The sequence below is a fragment of the Macaca thibetana genome, chromosome 6 (assembly GCF_024542745.1).
Source record: "Macaca thibetana thibetana isolate TM-01 chromosome 6, ASM2454274v1, whole genome shotgun sequence".
Classification (NCBI taxonomy): domain Eukaryota; kingdom Metazoa; phylum Chordata; class Mammalia; order Primates; family Cercopithecidae; genus Macaca; species Macaca thibetana.
The window spans coordinates 25,056,345-25,074,543 of NC_065583.1; the positions used below are offsets into that span (position 1 = coordinate 25,056,345).

At 40.2% G+C, this 18,199-nt stretch overlaps 1 protein-coding gene across 3 annotated transcripts in view; it reads right to left on the reverse strand.

The window, feature by feature from the left end:
• Positions 1–18,199, reverse strand: part of SGCD (sarcoglycan delta) — a 426,107-nt gene that overhangs the window by 153,902 nt on the left and 254,006 nt on the right. For all 3 annotated transcript variants that reach the window (XM_050793959.1, XM_050793958.1, XM_050793960.1), the window contains one exon: positions 5,041–5,128. In XM_050793959.1, the coding sequence (XP_050649916.1) occupies positions 5,041–5,128 (88 nt within the window). The remainder of the gene's footprint in view (positions 1–5,040; positions 5,129–18,199) is intronic.

Here is an 18,199-nt window from a genome sequence, read left to right on the forward strand (position 1 = left end):
AATTTAGATGGTCTATCAGATGCCAATGGATGCTGTTCTTGAATGTGGAGCTATAATTCTGCACAAGGAAGTCAAGCCCCTGATTCCATAGCATCTATATTCTCATGGACACACACCAATATACATTTAAAATTTTATTATTAAACCATAAAACTGCAGAAAGTTTTAGGTACTATGCAAAAAGTAAAACAGGTTGATGAATTAGAATTTTTAAAAGAAGAAAGCATTCCAATCTATCTGAGCTAGATCTACTGGATCTACCTGAATACCTGAATTTCATGAGGTTCTCAAAAGCTGGTCTACAGAAATGCACAGGAATAATCCAGGAGTATAATCATTCTCACCGAACCTAGCTCAGATCAAAAGAAATTCATTTCTTCATCTAGAAGTTCCTACAGAAAAATATTTGAAGGAGAGTAGAGTCTAGAAATATTGTATTTTTTCCAAAATTGTTCAGAAGATTCTGACATGGAATTGTTTTCTTTCTGATATTTCTCAAAAGAGTGTCACTTAATAATAAATAGCAATGAGAGAGTCCCAGTGCCTTTCAGCCAAAGACCACTAGGAACACACCTGCTGTTGAACAAATTGGGTTTATTACTCACTGCAGTGAGGGACAACACACAACATAAGGAAAACCATAGGGCATCTCAGAAAGAAGCCATGAGAAAGGACTTCTCAGAGGATGTGACCTTATATTAGATTATTTTGGGGAACATTGAAGGAAATAAGGCTTTACCCTGGATTAAATACTATCAGGAAATGGGAGTAAATCTTATCTAGAAGAAAGATAGACCAGGGAAAGGCTAAAAATGTGGCGAATAAAGAAACAGTCACTCATATTAGCCAGGAGAGGGGGATGTTTGGTCTTTTTTGTGATCTGGAAAATGTTGATAGTTTTGCTATGTACACACAGGACCAGAGTTGTGTTTGTGTGTTTGTGTTGTGTTTTGTCTTGATCCACCAGGGCCACTGAACAGCCTTGACTGGTGCACGTGTTCTGTGAAATTATATACATTGAAGCAGGAAAATGCTAAGGCCAGGGTGATAGTGCCAGCCAGCCACTGGGCATCTGGGGTGGCTTTTCTCTTTGTCAAGACTGTTGGACTAGGAATCAGAAGACATGAATTATTTCCCAACTCAGTCTTATTCTGTGGCAACATGATTTGGGGCAAATCATTTGATCTTTCTGAACCTCAGTTTCTGCATCTATAACACTGGACTATCACTGCCTACTCTATCGACTCTATAGAAAGTTTGAAAGGATCGAATGACATTGTGTTTATAGAAAGAAATCTAGGGTGGTAAAGTGCTGCGAGTGTAGGAGAGAGTGGACATCACCACTCTTGTGGACATCCCCATTCTACTGCAGTGGTGACAACACATGGAAAAGAATGCATGATGAGTACTTATTAGTGCACTTTTCTTACTCACATAATCACGTCTATTAGGCAGACCTCATCCCTTGCCAGTATGTCCACACCAGCCCTCTAACACAAAGAAGGACATTGGAAAGGCTCCCTAATGAGTAGGAGATTGAAACAGCAGAGATAGGACAGCACGTCCAAGCATCATGGAACCTGGAAGTCATCTTATCTGACCACTTTGATGCTGCAGATGAGGAGAACAAATGGCGGCGTGGTGGAGGGCTCTCGCAAAGTTAGAGACAATAGCAGGTCTGGGTCTGGAATGGAGCTCTGAGAATTATTCCACAGAAGGAAAGGGGTATTTATTTGTCTGGGAAGGAGAAGGGGTCTGGGGCCAGCACATCTGGAACATCCAGGAAATGAGCTCTGTGAGGATAAGCAGAAATAGAAAACGAGACAAGAGCCAGAAGGAAATCTTGAAAGAGCTGAGATGTCCAATGAGGGATTTGACTTCAGTTTTTCTGCAAAGGCTAAGATGCAGCTCTCTTCTTGATGGAATCAAAACCTTGAATAAAATCTATATTATATTTGTCGATGCTTTAGGGTTATTACTTTATTTTTGTGAGGAGGTAGATTGAGAATGGGAAGTTAATGAAGTACTAATGAATGAATGAATGACCTCAGGATGGGCACAGGATGAGCAGAGTTTGCCCATCTTTGATCCATTCATATAAAAAAAGCAGTTGTATAACTTGGGGACACACATGCTTGGACTTCTTCTCTGTGGACCTGGGCAGTATCATCAACCTGGTCCCTGAGGAGTTAAGGACACCTTCCTGTGTTACTTTGAACTTATGAACAGCTGTGAGGCATGCAGGAGCATATACTAAAGGCTATAGCAGTATAGAAAGTATGCTTCAGCAATCAGAGAACACAAAGTACAATTAAGTTATCTTGCTTTCCAGGGCTTCACAGAACATAAAGTGGAATTTACCAAGAGCCACAACCATTTGGGTATCTAAAGCTCAGTAATTGGTAATTTTAGCCAAAAACCCACAGAGCAACTGCTGACTCAGTGGTGCAGACCGCTTGTCCTTTGCTGATTTCACCTGGGGCTGCCAAATTCCCTGGACATGGCTGGAATCCTTAAAAATGACTCTAGAGAAAAATGCAAATGGAGCTGGAGACAGCTCAGGAGGTCACATGTTGAACTCACTGTTCTCCAGGATGGAAAAAACCACTATTACTAATGTGAAACTAATCTTGAGTTAATCCCCCTCTGTGTAGTCTATGTGTGGAGTCCCTCCTTAATTAATCTCCTAAACAGGGAGGAGAACTGGAGTCCCATCAGGATGCATCAACAGTCTCCATGAATCTGGGCGGTGCAAAGGCCTGGTGGCCTTCAAACCTAATTTCTCTCCCCAACTCTCTTAATACTAGGACCCTTCCCCACTCCCTCATGATGCTGTCCAAAGCATCTCCACTGCTTTCCTCCATGTAGGTAGGAGGGTTCCCCATTCAGACCCACTATTGAGATACTAAATCAGCAGCCTGCCTTATGGTCAAATAGGCATTTGTGTTCTAATTTGAGAACTTTACTGTCATGTGAAACATTGTTTCCTGTGAAAAGACTTCCTGGACATCTAACATTAGAATTGCTAATGGGTTTTTGAGACATTCTTTAGGTAAGTAAAATTCTTTATTCCTCAGGATTGCCTTCGTAGACCTCACTACTGAGAAGACAGGAGTGATTGGTTTTGCAATAAGTACAGCACCCAGCACAACAGGCATTAGAAGGTATTGTCTGCTGGGATGGCTGGGTGCTTTTCCACTGTGTGCATTAATGTAATGTAAAAGGAGTGTATTGAAGGGAAACTTTTAAGGGTGTATGTGCTGCATGTGTGTGTATTGTGTGTTTAGAATGATGTTTTAAACATATCTATTATCTTCTCCAGAGTTCATCGTAGGGAGACAGAAAACAAACACCAAATACTATTGGAGGGATAGAGTCAAGAATAGTGACACAGGAGGAGGGAGAAGGAGGAAGAAACAAGGGAAGAGGGGAAGAAGAAGAGAGATGAGAGGAGAGAAGGGGAAGGAGAGAGAGAAAGGGGTGAGAGGAGAGAGGGGAAGGAAAAGGGAGAGAAGCACTGAAAGGGCGAGGAAAAGGGGCGTCAGAAGAGTAAGGAGAGGAAGAGGTGGGGGGAAAAATAGACTGACTCACTCTTTTGCTGAGTAATAGTCACTTGGGCAGTTCCAGCTTTATCAAAACAAAATCTCTCAAGTAAACCAAATCTCTCACTACAAATAAATGGGAAATGATCAACAGGCTAAATAAGTTCCTTTTGAATGTGAAAATCTGGGAGCTGGAGGTTGGATTTATTACCCTCCTGGAGCCAATTTTCACACAAGCTGCTTAAATCATTGCTTACTGAAGCTGTTTATTTAATTATTTAGCATTGTGACTGTGGACCAGATGTTATATAAGCAAGGCGGAAGATCCAGTCACACGCTGAAACAACATGTTTATGGATTATGGGCTCTGCCGGGCAGCAGTTCCTTCAATCCATGAGTTTCTTGATTGGCGGATAGTCCAAATCACCCACTGGCTGTGAATCTCTAGACATCCATATGCAGCAGTCCAGGGGCAGAGTGGGAGTGAGGCTGTCTCACCAGGAGTGAAGACTCTGGGCACAAAGGTACCTGTTTCCCCATGGCTTATTAGTGGGTTCCAGATATTTTATTCACAATAACAGTAAAGTTTCAAGGCATTTGGGTAACTGGCTTCTCAAAACGTCCATCTGTATACTTTTCTCTTATCCCTGAAGCCAAACAAATGGCGTTTTCTGTCTGTAAGTATAACAATGCCATTCACACATACATTCCTTTTCCCTTCCACTGTGGGGGTGCATAATGCCTCCCTGTTCACTGCTTACAGAGTGGGCATTGATTGTGCTGCTTAACATGTTACCAAATCATGAGGTCCATGTTTATCATTATAATCATGATTGTGAATAACCAGTCTTTGTTTAGATTTCAAGAATTTATAGCTTAAAACCCAGTGGGTGTTTTCCACAGCTGTTAGGCGCAGATCTGCTATATTAAAAGGAATTACACACAAACATATTCAGTAAAGATACATCCACATCTTGCAATTGAGTTAGGTTCAAAGTCAGCACATACAGCAAATATGGCATGGGTTCAAACTATAGTTAAAAATCCCTTTCACAGCCCATAAAGTATGGTCCCCAGCTTTGTAGATACTGCGTTCTTCTCTCAACCAATCCAACACAGCCTGTTTTTCCTCCAGCACTGGAGCAAGAAACTTTTCCTTGGTTGAGCACCAGATGAAGCAGCTGGCTTATATTTAGGGGCCATGTTCTGTGAAAATCTGCTTAGAAAAAAAATTCTTTTTTCTTACCCCACTAAATAGGTAGAAGTTTTTTTCCTTAGCCCACTAAGTAGGTATCATTAGATTTCCTAAGTTTAAATTGTGTACAGATGGAATTCTACCCTCTAGTGGAATCATGGAACACATGCTACATTCTCTTTCTCAACACAGTGTGTTAGCACACTTTATTTTCAAGTTCATATGGTGTTTCCTTTGACCATGAATTCTGTTTTCTGAGTGCCTAGCATGGGCCAGGCACTGCGAAGTTCTCCCTTTTCTTACCTGTTATAAGCTGAGTTAGCACTTTAGTCTGGTCATTGAGAATGTTCACTGTAACATTTCGGGCAGACTTGAAGTACAGGGCATTACCCTACAATAAGAAAATAAGAGAAACACATGAAAATGATATATTTCTAAACAAAAAGAACTGTCATTACAACTCTCTGCTGCAATGGCTTTAGCCAAGTTCCAATCAATGTGTCTTTACTCGAAAACTCCAAATGTTTAATGATCCTTACGTACATGATAATTAACTAGCAACTATCTAAAACAGATTTCCTCCAAAGAAATACACACACACACACACACACACACACACACACACACACTCTCTCTCTCTCTCTCACACAGTATAGATTCCCCCAGAACACACACACATTATTATGTTTGAATCACAGACAATTAAGACACAAAGCCCATTAGCACTTACTGAAAATATTAGTTAGTCTTGGTACAAAGAATGATCAGAAATGAATGATAATCTAATGCCATCCTTTCTTCAAAGGAGTCATGCAGAGTCCTTACAGAAGAGCAGGCAGGTTCTGTAAAATACCCAGGATCTGCCCCTTGGGCATACCCACCAACTGTAAGAATCCTTTGTGGAGATGTTTGCAATGTATGCATAAAAACCCAGGAGATGTGATGTCCCCAGGTATGCCTCTGCCTGCCTTTTCTTCCTTTTCTTGTCTCCAGATTCCTCTTCCTACAGACCGTCTGTGCCTGTATCTACTCTGCCCTTTATCTAAAGGGCTCCCCAACTCTTTCACACAGTGGTACACATTTCTGGGCATGACTCAGAATAGGACTTGGCCCCCCTACCCTTTTTTTTTTTTTTTTTTTTTTTTTTTTGAGATGGAGTCTTGCTCAGTTGCCCAGGCTGGAGGGCAGTGACGCGATCTCGGCTCACTGAAAGCTCCACCTCCCGGGTTCACGCCATTCTCCTGCCTCAGCCTCGGAGTAGCTGGGACTACAGGCGCCCGCCACTACGCCCAGCTAGTTTTTTTTTTGTTTTTGTTTTTTGTATTTTTAGTAGACACGGGGTTTCACTATGTTAGCCAGGATGGTCTCGATCTACTGACCTCGTGATCCACCCGTCTCGGCCTCCCAAAGTGCTGCGATTACAGGCATGAGCCACCGCGCCCGGCCGCACACGTTTTGTTGAAAGTCTTGACACTGAATATTTTAGGTTTCATGGGATGTATGTCCCTGTTGTGACTACTCAACTCTGCTGTTTCAGTGTAAAACTTGTCTTAGGCCATACATAAACAAAGAGGGTATAACTGTACTTCATTAAATATTATTCATGGAAAATGACATCTAAATTTCATAAAATTTCAATTTTATATTTAAAATTTAATATAAACTGAATATACCATGAGATATTATTCTTTTTGTGTTTTGTCTCTCCCTCCCATCACTTAAAAACATGAAGATCATTCTTAGATCACTGGTGATACAAGAAGAGGCAGAGGGTTGAATGTAGCTCAAGGGCCATTGCGTGCCAACTCTTGGTTTAGAAGTTGTCATTTTCTTAGGGTAAAGCAAAGCCAGAAATTAAAGGATGAATCTCTGACAAAGAACATGGAAAAAGGAATCTGACAGGCATTCCTACCTTTCTGAACCTTTGTCACCATATGGTATATACCTGCCTGAAAATTCAATAATAACTCAATGCATTGAGCCCCAAATACGTAAAAATCATTGTCCTACAAGTTGTGAGCAAGCAGAAGGTAGGCAAAGCTCAGTCTTTACCTTCTAAGTCTTATATTTTAATGGAGACTAGGAGATGGTCACAAATATGCTAGGCAGAGAATAACAAGAGTGATTACGGAGCTACAAGATGTTTGGGGACTTCCCTGAAGGATGAGATTACTCTCAGCCTGGGGCTGTGGAGTGGGAAGCAAAGAAGAGTTCCTGACGGAATGAATACTTGGGCTAAGCCTTGAAAAGAATAGATACAATTTTATCTATTGAAATGAAAAAAGAAGGTCATGGAGGTAAGAAAATTGTGGGCTGTTTAATGTCTTTTTCCTTCTAAAACTGGTGGGGATGCTTACTGGAATGGCCAGTCCAGTCCAGCCACCTCCACACGGCAGAATGGCAGCCAACACCCATCCCCAGGTGGCTTTCAAAAGTGGAGGAAAGGGGAGGGAATGTGATATCACTTCAATCAAGATTTATGCTCTCCTGGTATGAAAGGTGCAGATTTTGATATTTGTATTTGATAGCAACCATATCATCACAGCCTGTTTTGATATGATGTGGCTGCCAGAAGTTACTTACCTTAATAATCCTAGAGTGTAGTATATTTTCCTTGCTCTCTGAAGAGCTAACAATCTGATCTGGGAATTCAGATAAATAGTGAAAACCACGAGATAGCACACAATAACTCCCACATTCAGGAAAGGCTTTGAACTCTCAGCATGGCTGGAATCCTGAGGGAAGACTAACCAGAGGAAAGCTCAGCTGGTTTTCACCTTTCCTCCTAACAAAAGGGCAGGCTGGTCACAGCAGCACTGTTTCTATCTAACACTAACTAAGGTAACAAGTTAGACTGACCTTGTAAAGTAAATGTGCAGAGTGTGAGCTTTGGAGTCAAACAATTTAGGCTTTATAGCAACTCTACTTCTATGGTAACTGTGTGGCCTTGGGTAAATCATTTCTCTTGTAGTTTCTGCATCCGTGAAATGAAGTTAAAGGCTACATAATGATGTTGAAAAAAAGACCCCTAAAAATCAAGAAAAATAGGTGTAAAGTACCTGCAATGACTCTAGAAATACTTTAAAACTATAAACAAACAAACAAAAGCTACATTAGGCGAGCTCCTTAGAGAAATGGCTGACACTAGTTCTGGGGCAAGAAATCCTCAACATGAGGCTGCAGCATCTTTTAATGCCAGAAAGGAAGTGTTTAAAAAACGAAAAACAAAAAACCTTACAATCAGGGGTATGTCAGAGCGACACAGAAGACAATCGAAAGAACTCTCAACAGCTAAAGCTGAAAGCATTTGAGGAACAAAACAAATAATGCAGTATTGCATTATAACCCAGAGCATAAAATAAATATCCATGAGTGTATACAGATATAAATGAACAGATAAAAGAGGATGAATAGTCAAATCTACCCAGATAGAGGAATTCCAAAAAATCTACATGGATGAACTCCTCACTCCTTAATGGTGATTTGTGCCTAGTATCTTCATTTCTAAGAGCACCGTAGAGAAAGGGAAGTAAAAGAGTAATTTTACAGTTGAGATATCTGACCAACACTACCTCAGCCAGCTGACCAAAATCAACATGAAGACTGGTATATTATGTTGATAGCATGCTCCCTTCATATGATAAAAAGACAACGGCACTTTGCTTCTGTGGTCTCCTTCCTCCTCGACATTCATAATCCCCATCTAAACATGAGGAAATAGCAAATATCAATTGATGGCCATTTTACAAAATACCTTACCAGTACTCTTCAAAACTGTCGAGGTCATCAAAACCAAAGAAAATCTGAGACACCATCACAGCTGAGAGCGTAGGGAGACATGAGAGCTATACATAACGTGGATAGAAACCTTGGACGGAAAAAGGATATTACTTAAAAAAAAAAAAAAAACCAAGGTAATCAAAATAGAGGGTGGACTTTCATAATAATGTATCATTATTGGTTCATTAATTGTGACAAAATTCACCTACCAGTGTTAGATATTAATAGGAAAGCCTGAGTTTGGTATGTATAGAAACACCCTGTACTCACTTCACAGTTTTATGATACATATAAAACTATCATAAAATATAAAGTATTTTTATATATAATTGAAAGCTGTATTAGGCTGCAAAATTCTAAGATCTTGAGTTTCAGGAAGAGACCTTGGAAAGGACCCCATCTTTGAGTAGGCAGGGAGTTTCATACACTGTGGACAAACAATTTCACTTTTGATCACATTAGAAAATTCTCCCTTATACTGAGACAAAATATATTTCCATGAGATTTTGCCTATGGAAATACTAAAGGAATAGTCCATGGGTCCTCTCACAGCAAGTTCTTCACCCAGGGCTCTCTCTGCACAACCATTCTTCTGGAAGGCTCGCAACACTGGGTAGTCAGAATGCAGTGACTTCTCTGCAGTCATTATCAAAAGGCATTGGTTGCAGTGATCTGGGTTTACTAAAATAACAGCAACTTTGAATATCCCCTGGAAAAAAACTGACTTCTACAAAGTAAGATTTGTCATTAAAATCACTTTCAAAGGATAGTTTGTTTCTCTTCAGCAAGCATCAAATATCTCTACTATTAACATTATTATTTTCGATAGGATGCTTTGTCTCTGAATTGATCCTTTTAAAAGCATAACAAGTTACTGAACAATACTATAGTACAGTTATTTCTATTTTCTTGGAGTCTCTTTTTATAAATATGCTTGGGTAGATTTCTATTGTTTTGAAAGTTTTTTTCCAGTCATGAATAATGAAGCTACACTGTGAAGCTCTTTCTCAAAATAAGCTGGGAAACAGTCCAGTTTTCCCATTGTAGCATTCCTATTCAGCTACTCTCTGCACTGTGCCCAAATTTGGGAGCATTTTGGTCTCTCTCAATACTTCACTAAGTTTAGCTGTTTTGTCTCAATGATTCCTTTGAGGGGTCATGTTCATCTGTCACCACTGCAAGGGGACTGCCAGCTTTGCTAGTGCCCCACATATTCTTGGCACCCATTAGGCTTTCAATAAATATTTGCTGAATAACTGAATGCTCAGATCAAATTAAGAGTCAACAGAGAGTGAGAGTTGTCAACAAAAGAAATAATTAAAGAAATGTTGACAGTAACTGTCAATTTTCAAAAGGCAAGCCATTAAGCATGAATGATGTGATAATCTAAACATAGAAAACTTAGTGTGATGGGAGGAGGCCATATAGATATACAGCCAGCAAATATTTGTTCACTTCCTAATGCAGTGCAAGGAATGGTAGAAGATACAAATTAGACTTCAGATGTTGAGTCTCTAGGTGACAGAAAGAAGCAGCAGCACACATTATTACTCAAATCCTTGCAGACGTAAAGGTCAAAAGATGCCTGGAATCTATGCTGGTCATGTAGCACTTATCTGGCATGTGGTAGTGAATGTGCCCCAACTGCCCCTCATTAATCCACTGTATTAATATTTTCAAGTATCTTCTAAGCATAAAGCACTGTCCTCAGGGCTGAGCAGGTAGCCCCTGGTCTGCTGGAGTTTACAAACTACTAACAGACATAGACACTGAACTGAGTTCTGTAAGTGATCATATAATTGCAATCTCAATGTGTGCAGTGAACACAAAGTAGAAGGTGAAATGAGATCACACTCAGTGAGACCTCCTCTAACTCAGGTGGTCACGAAAGGCCTTACTAAGGGAAAGACATTTTAGCAAAAATCACAGGGATGAGTGAGAACTGACTAGCTGAACCAGAAAACAAAGAACTTTTCAGACAGAGACACAGACAAGTGTATTTGGCCCTCTGCGAAAAAGAGCTTGGTATACTTAAGGGACAGAGAGCAAGACTATGTGCTTGGATTTTGATGCTCAAGGGAGAGAGAACAATTTAACATTGCCCATGCTGTTCTTTGATGAACAGAAATGTTTACTTTTGATGTAAGAAAACATTTGTTTCTCCTAATGGATTGTGTCTTGGGATTTTTCACAAAGAAATCCTTTCCTTTCCTAGTTCATTCTATATATTTTCTTCTATCAACATTTGAGTTTTACTTTTCATATTAAGTCTTTATTCTCTCTGAAGTCTACTTCAGTATGTACTTACATAGGAATTCAAATGGAAGGCAGTTTCCTCAACACTATCTACTGAACAATCATTATTTTTTCCCCACTATTATGTGGTATCACTTTGGCACATATTAATTCCCAAATATATCTGAGTCTGACTCAGACTTGTAGACTGTCTTATTGTCTATCTATTCTTATACCAATGCCATATTACCTTTGTTTCTGTGGCTTTGTGGTATGTCCAGATATCTGGCAAGTCTATCTACCCATTTTGCTTTTATACTCCATTTTAAGGGTTTTGAACTTTCTTCAGAAATGATAAGTCACTGAAGAGTTTTAAGCAGGAGAAGGTGTGAACTAATCATGATCACTCTGGTTACCTTGTGGGGTCTGCTAGAAAGAGAAGTACATGATATGAGAGGCCAGGTAGATTACTGTAGTCACCCAGCTAAGAAACAATAGCCACCTGAACTGAAGTGGAAGTAGTAGAAGAAAAGTTACATTTTTAGAACTGGCAGGGGTTGGTAACTAATGGGGCTTGGGAATGAGAAAGGAGGCAGAGTGAGGGATAACCCTTGTATTGCTTGGCAATTGGAGAGGCAACAGCCATTTACTGAGCTACAGAGCAGGAGGTGAGGGAGTGAATATTTGAAGGGAGAGTTTGGTAGGTGGGAGGTTTGGGGTTTGAAGGTTTAGCTTTGGAAATGTAAAGTGTGAAATGCCTAGGAGTCTGATGTATTAGGGTGCACAGTTGGCATTTCCTTCAATCCTACATCATGTCTTTTAAGTTCCTCTGTGCCTTCTACAGTATACTAAAACTCCTTTATAAAAATGTTCACAATTACACTATCTCAGCTGTCAACTCTCACAAAATTCTGTGCATTTCCATGTTGACTCTTTCTGGCAGCTTAAAATTTGCTTTTTGCTCTCTCTAGACATCATCAGTGGGTCTCCTCTAAGAGGACAGACATATTAAAACATAATTGTTAACGTAAAGGTAGTATCTCAAGGCAAATCTCTCATAGTTTGAAGGTTACAAAGAATTCAAAGAAACTTCGCAGGAAGTGAAAAATCAGTGGTTCTCCTACTGTGTGTATGTGTGTTTGTGCACATGTGTGCATGCATGCATGCACCTGTGTGCGTCTGTGTGTGTCCAAAGGATAGTGGGGAGATGGGCTTGAATTACATACATATATCTAGGAATAAGGAAATCAGAAGGAGACATAAAGTTTTAATTCTAATTTGCTGGTCAAGCTTCCTGAAATGCAGCAAACTGCATAGGAGAAAAAAATACTGATACATTTTCTTCTTTAGGGGTAAGGTCAGATAAGAGGATTAACTGGGATGCCTTGGCTAAGAATGGCTTCCTCAACATCCAACCCAAGAGCCCAAAGTAACGGAGTATAACCTGGACTCAGTTCTGTGGGAGTGCAGTTGTCACAGAGGTTGCTTTTGGGTATGTAAAGAGGCAGATGTTTTATCCTTACATGGCTGTGATCAGGAATGCTAGAGCTCAATTGGTTGCACTTTTATGCAACCATCACAGTACCAGGAACTATAACAGGAGTATAAAAGGTAGTCTAGATCTTTGTTCTGCATTTAGAAAGACAAAATTAACTCTCATGTAACAATCCCAAACCCCTGTGAGATCAGAGACAGGCTGGGAAGGTGGCACTTGACAATGAACAATGCACTCTTCTGTTTCTCAGGTGACAATTTCATCTTCACAACATACAAAACAACATCTCTTCTAACTGCCTGAGCCTTCCTGCTAGCATTTTCCAGTGTTCCATTAAAAACTTTCCCATAATATGTAAGTAGCCATTCTTAAAATATAAGCTAAAAAAATTTGAGCCCCCAGGTCTGTTCCAAGATGGCTGAATAGGAGCAGCTCCAGTCTGCAGCTCCCAGCATGACTGATGGAGAAGAGGGTGATTTCTGCATTTCCAACTGAGGTACCTGGTTCATCTCATTGGGACTGGTTGGACAGTGAGTGCAGCCCACAGAGGGTGAGCTGAAGCAGGGTGGCGCATTGCCTCATCTGGGAAGTGCAAGAGGTTGGGGGATTTCCCCTTCCTAGCCAAGGGAAGCCATTTCAGACAGTACCTGGAAAAACAGGACACTCCCACCCAAATACTACACTTTTCCAATGGTCTTAGCAAATGGCACAGCTAGAGATTATATCCCGTGCCTAGCTCAGCAGGTCCCACACCCATGGAGCCTTGCTCACTGCTAGCACAGGAGTCTGAGATCAACTTGCGAGGCAGCAGCCTGGCAGGGGGAGGGGTGTTCACCATTGCTGAGGCTTGAGTAGGTAAATAAAGTGGCTGGGGAACCTTGAACTGGGCAGAGCCCAATGCAGCTTAGCCAGGCCTGCTGCCTCTGTAGACTCCACCTCCGGGGGCAGGGCACAGCTGAAGAAAAGGCAGCAGAAACTTCTGCAGACTTAAACATCCCTGTCTGACAGCTCTGAAGACAGTAGTGATTCTCCCGGTACGGTGTTTGAGCTCAGAGAATGACAGACTGCCTCCTCTAGTGGGTCCCTGACCCCTATATAGCCTAAGTGGGAGACACCTCCTAGTAGGGGCCAACTGACACCTCAAACAGGCAGGTGCTCCTCTGGGGTGAAGCTTCCAGAGGAAGGATCAGGCAGCAATATTTGCTGTTCTGCAATATTTGCCTTTTTGCAGCCTCTGATGGTGACACTCAGGCAAACAGGGTCTGGAGTGGACCTCCAGCAAACTCCAAAAGAGCTGCAGCTGAGGGACCTGACTGTTAGAAGGAAAACTAACAAACAGAAAGGAATAGCATCAACATCAACAAAAAGGACATCCACACCAAAACCCCATCTGTAGGTCACCAACATCAAAGACCAAAGGTAGATAAAACCACAAAGATGGGGAGAAACCAGAGCAGAAAAGCTGAAAATTCTAAAAACCAGAGTGACTCTTCTCCTCCAAAGGATCACAGCTCCTCACTAGCAATGGAACAAAGCTGGATGGAGAATGACTTTGATGAGCTGACAGAAGTAGGCTTCAGAAGGTCAGTAATAACAAATTTCTCTGAGCTAAAGGAGGATGTTCAACCCCATCACAAAGAAGCTAAAAACCTTGAAAAAAGATTAGACGAATGGTTAACTAGAATAAACAGTGTAGAGAAGAGCTTAAATGACTGGATGAAACTGAAAACTATGGCATGAGAACTACGTGACACATGCACAAATTTCAATAGCTGATTCGAGCAAGTAGAAGAAAGGGTATCGGTGATTGAAGATCAAAGTAATGAAATAAAGTGAGAAGAGAAGTTTAGAGAAAAAAGAGTAAAAAGAAATGAACAAAGCCTCCAATAAATATGGGACTATGTGAAAACACCAAATCTACATTTCACTTGTGTAACTGAAAGTGACGGGGAGAATGGAACCAAGTTGGAAAACACTCTTCAGAATATTATCCAAGAGAACTTCCCCAACCTAGCAAAGCAGGCCAATGTTCAAATTGAGGAAATACAGAGAACACCACAAAGATACTCCTCAAGAAGAGCAACCCCAGGACACATAATTGTCAGATTCACCAAAGTTGAAATGAAGGAAAAAGTGTTAAGGGCAGCCAGAGAGAAATGTTACTTACAAAGGTTGGCTCAACAGACAAACAGCAGATCTCTTGGTAGAAACTCTACAAGCCAGAAGACAGTGGGGCCAATATTCAATACTCTTAAAGAAGGGAATTTTCAACCCAGAATTTCATATCCAGCCAAACTAAGCTTCGTAAGTTAAGGAGAAATAAAATCCTTTACAGACAAGCAAATGCTGAGAGATTTTGTCACCACCAGGTCTGCCTTACAAGAACAGGAAGCACTAAATATGGAAAGAAACAACCCATACTAGCCACTGCAAAAACATGCCAAATTGTAAAGGCCATCAACACTAGGAAGAAACTGCATCAACTAAAGGGCAAAATAACCAGCTAACATCATAATCACAGGATCAAATTCTCACATAACAATATTAACCTAAAATGTAAATGGGCTAAATGCCCCAATTAAAAGACACAGACTGGAAAATTGGACAAAGAGTCAAGAACCATCAGTGTACTGTATTCAGGAGACACATCTCACATACAGAGACACACATAGGCTCAAAATAAAGGGATGGAGGAAGATCTACCAAGCAAATGGAAAGCAAAAAATAGTAGGGGTTGCAATTCTAGTCTCTGATAAAACAGATTTTAAACCAACGAAGATCAATCAAAAGAGACAAAGAAGGCCATTACATAATGGTAAAGGGATCAATTCAACAAGAAGAGCTAACTATCCTAAATATATATGCACCCAATGCAGGAACACCCAGATTCATAAAGCAAGTCCTTAGAGACCCACAAAGAGACTTAGACTTCCACACAATAATAATGGGAGACTTTAACACCCCGCTGTCAATATTAGACAGATTAACAAGACAGAATGTCAACAAGGATATACAGGACTTGAACTCAGCTCTGCAACAAGAAGACCTAACAGACACCTACAGAACTCACCACCCCAAATCAACAGAATATACATTCTTCTCAGCACAACATCACACTTATTCCAAAATTGACCACATAATTGGAAGTAAAGCACTCCTCAGCAATTGTAAAATTACAGAAATCACAACAAACTGTCTCTCAGACCACAGTGCAATCAAATTAGGACTCAGGATTAAGAAACTCACTCAAAACCACACACCTACATGGAAACTGAACAACTGCTCCGGAATGACTACAGGGTAAATAACAAAACGAAGGCAGAAATAAAGATGTTCTTTGAAACCAATGAGAACAAAGACACAACATACCAGAATCTCTGGGACACATTTAAAGCAGTATGTAGAGGGAAATTTATAGCACTACATGCTCACAAGAGAAAGCAGGAAAGATCTAAAATCAACACCCTAACATCACAATTAAAAGAACGAGAGAAGCAAGAGTGAATAAATTCAAAAGCTAGCAGAAGGCAAGAAATAACTAAGATCAGAGCAGAACTGAAGGAGATAGAGGCATAAAAAACCCTTCTAAAAAATCAGTGAATCTAGGAGCTGGTTTTTTGAAAAGATCAACAAAATTGATAGACCACTAGCAACACTAATAAAGAAGAAAAGAGAGAAGAATCAAACAGATGCAATAAAAAACGATAAAGGGGATATCACCACCAATCCCACAGAAATACAAATGATCACCAGAGAATATTATAAACAGCTCTACACAAATAAACTAGAAAAGCTAGAAGAAATGGATCATTTCCTGAACACTTACACTCTCCCAAGACTAAACCAGGAAGAAGTTGAATCCCTGAATAGACCAATAGCCAATAGGCTCTGAAATTGAGGTAAGAACTAATAGCCTACCAACCAAAAAAAGTCCAAGACCAGATGGATTCACAGCTGAATTCTTCCAGAAGTGCAAAGAGGAGCTGGTACCATTCGTTCTGAAACTATTCCAATCAATAGAAAAAGAGGGAATCCTCTGTAACTCATTTTATGAGGCCTGCATCATCCTCATACCAAAGCCTGGCAGAGACACAACAAAAAAAGAGAATTTTAGACCAATATCCCTGATGAACATCGATGCGAAAATCCTCAATAAAATAATGGCGAACCAAATCCAGCAGCACATCAAAAAGCTTATCCACCATGATCAAGTCAGCTTCATCTCTGGGATGTAAGGCTAGTTCAATACATGCAAATCAATAAACGTAATCCATCACATAAACAGAACCAACAACAAAAACCACACAATTATCTCCATAGATGCAGAAAAGGCCTTCAACAAAATTCAACAGCCTTTATGCTAAAAACTCTCAATAAACTAGGTATTGATGGGACGTATCTCAAAATAATAAGAGCTATTCATGACAAACCTAGAGCCAATATCATACTGAATGGGCAAAAACTGGAAGCATTCCCTTTGAAAACTGGCAGAAAACAGGGATACCCTCTCTCACCACTCCTATTCAACATAGTGTTGCAAGTTCTGGCCAGGGCAATCAGGCAAGAGAAAGAAATAAAGGGTGTTCAATTAGGAAAAGAAGAAGCCAAATTGTCCCTGTTTGCAGATGACATGATTGTATATTTAGAAAGTCCCATCGTCTCTACCCAAAATCTCCTTAAGCTGATAAACAACTTCAGCAAAGTCTCAGGATACAAAATCAATATGCCAAAAATAACAAACATTCCTATACACCAATAACAGACAAACAGAGAGCCAATTCATGAGTGAACTCCCATTCACAATTGATACAAAGGGAATAAAATACCTAGAAATCCAATTTACAAGGGATGTGAAGGACCTCTTTTCCAGGAGAACTACAAACCACTGCTCAGCAAAATAAAAGAGGACACAAACAAATGGAAGAACATTCCATGCTCATGGATAGGAAGGATCAATATGATAAAAATGGCCATACTGCCCAAGGTAATTTATAGATTCAATGCCAGTCCCATCAAGCTACCAATGAGTTTCTTCACAGAATTGGAAAAAACTAATGTAAAGTTCACACAGAACCAAAAAAGAGCCCTCATTGCCAAGGCAATCCTAAGCAAACAAACAAACAAACAAACAAACAAAAAAAAAAAAACAAAGCTGGAGGCATCATGCTACCTGGATTCAAACTATACTAAAAGGCTACAGTAACCAAAACAGCATGCTGCTGGTACCAAGACAGATATATAGACCAAAGGAACAGAACAGAGGCCTCAGAAATCACACCACACATCTACACCCATCTGATCTTTGACACACCTGACAAAGACAAGAAATGGGGAAAGGATTCCCTATTTAATAAATGGTGCTGGGAAAACTGGCTAGCCATATGTAGAAAGCTGAAATTGGATCCCTTCCTTACACCTTATACAAAAATTAATTCAAGATGAATTAAAGACTTAAACGTTAGACCTAAAACCATAAAAACCCTAGAAGAAAACCTAGGCAATACCATTCAGGACATAGGCATGGGCAAGGACTTCATGTCTAAAACACCAGAAGCCATGGCAACAAAAGCCAAAATGGACAAATGGTATCTAATTAAACTAAAGAGCTTCTGCACAGCAAAAGAAACTACCATCAGAGTGAACAGGCAACCTACAGAATGGGAGAAAATTTTTGCAATCTACCCATCTGACAAAGAGTTAATATCCAGAATCTCCATAGAACTTAAACAAATTTACAGGAAAAAAGTACTTTTTTTTTTATAGTACAAGTCAACGGGACCTGTTTTAGGGAATGCTACTTTAATGATTGCTTTATATATACAAGTATGGCTTAGCTATCTCTCATTTAGCTCTTTAAAACATGAAAGGGCTTCGTAGCTATCCTCACCTCTGGTGGACTCTCAGTAGAGCTTGTTGGATGGCTTAATGTCTACAATACTGGTGAATAAGTAT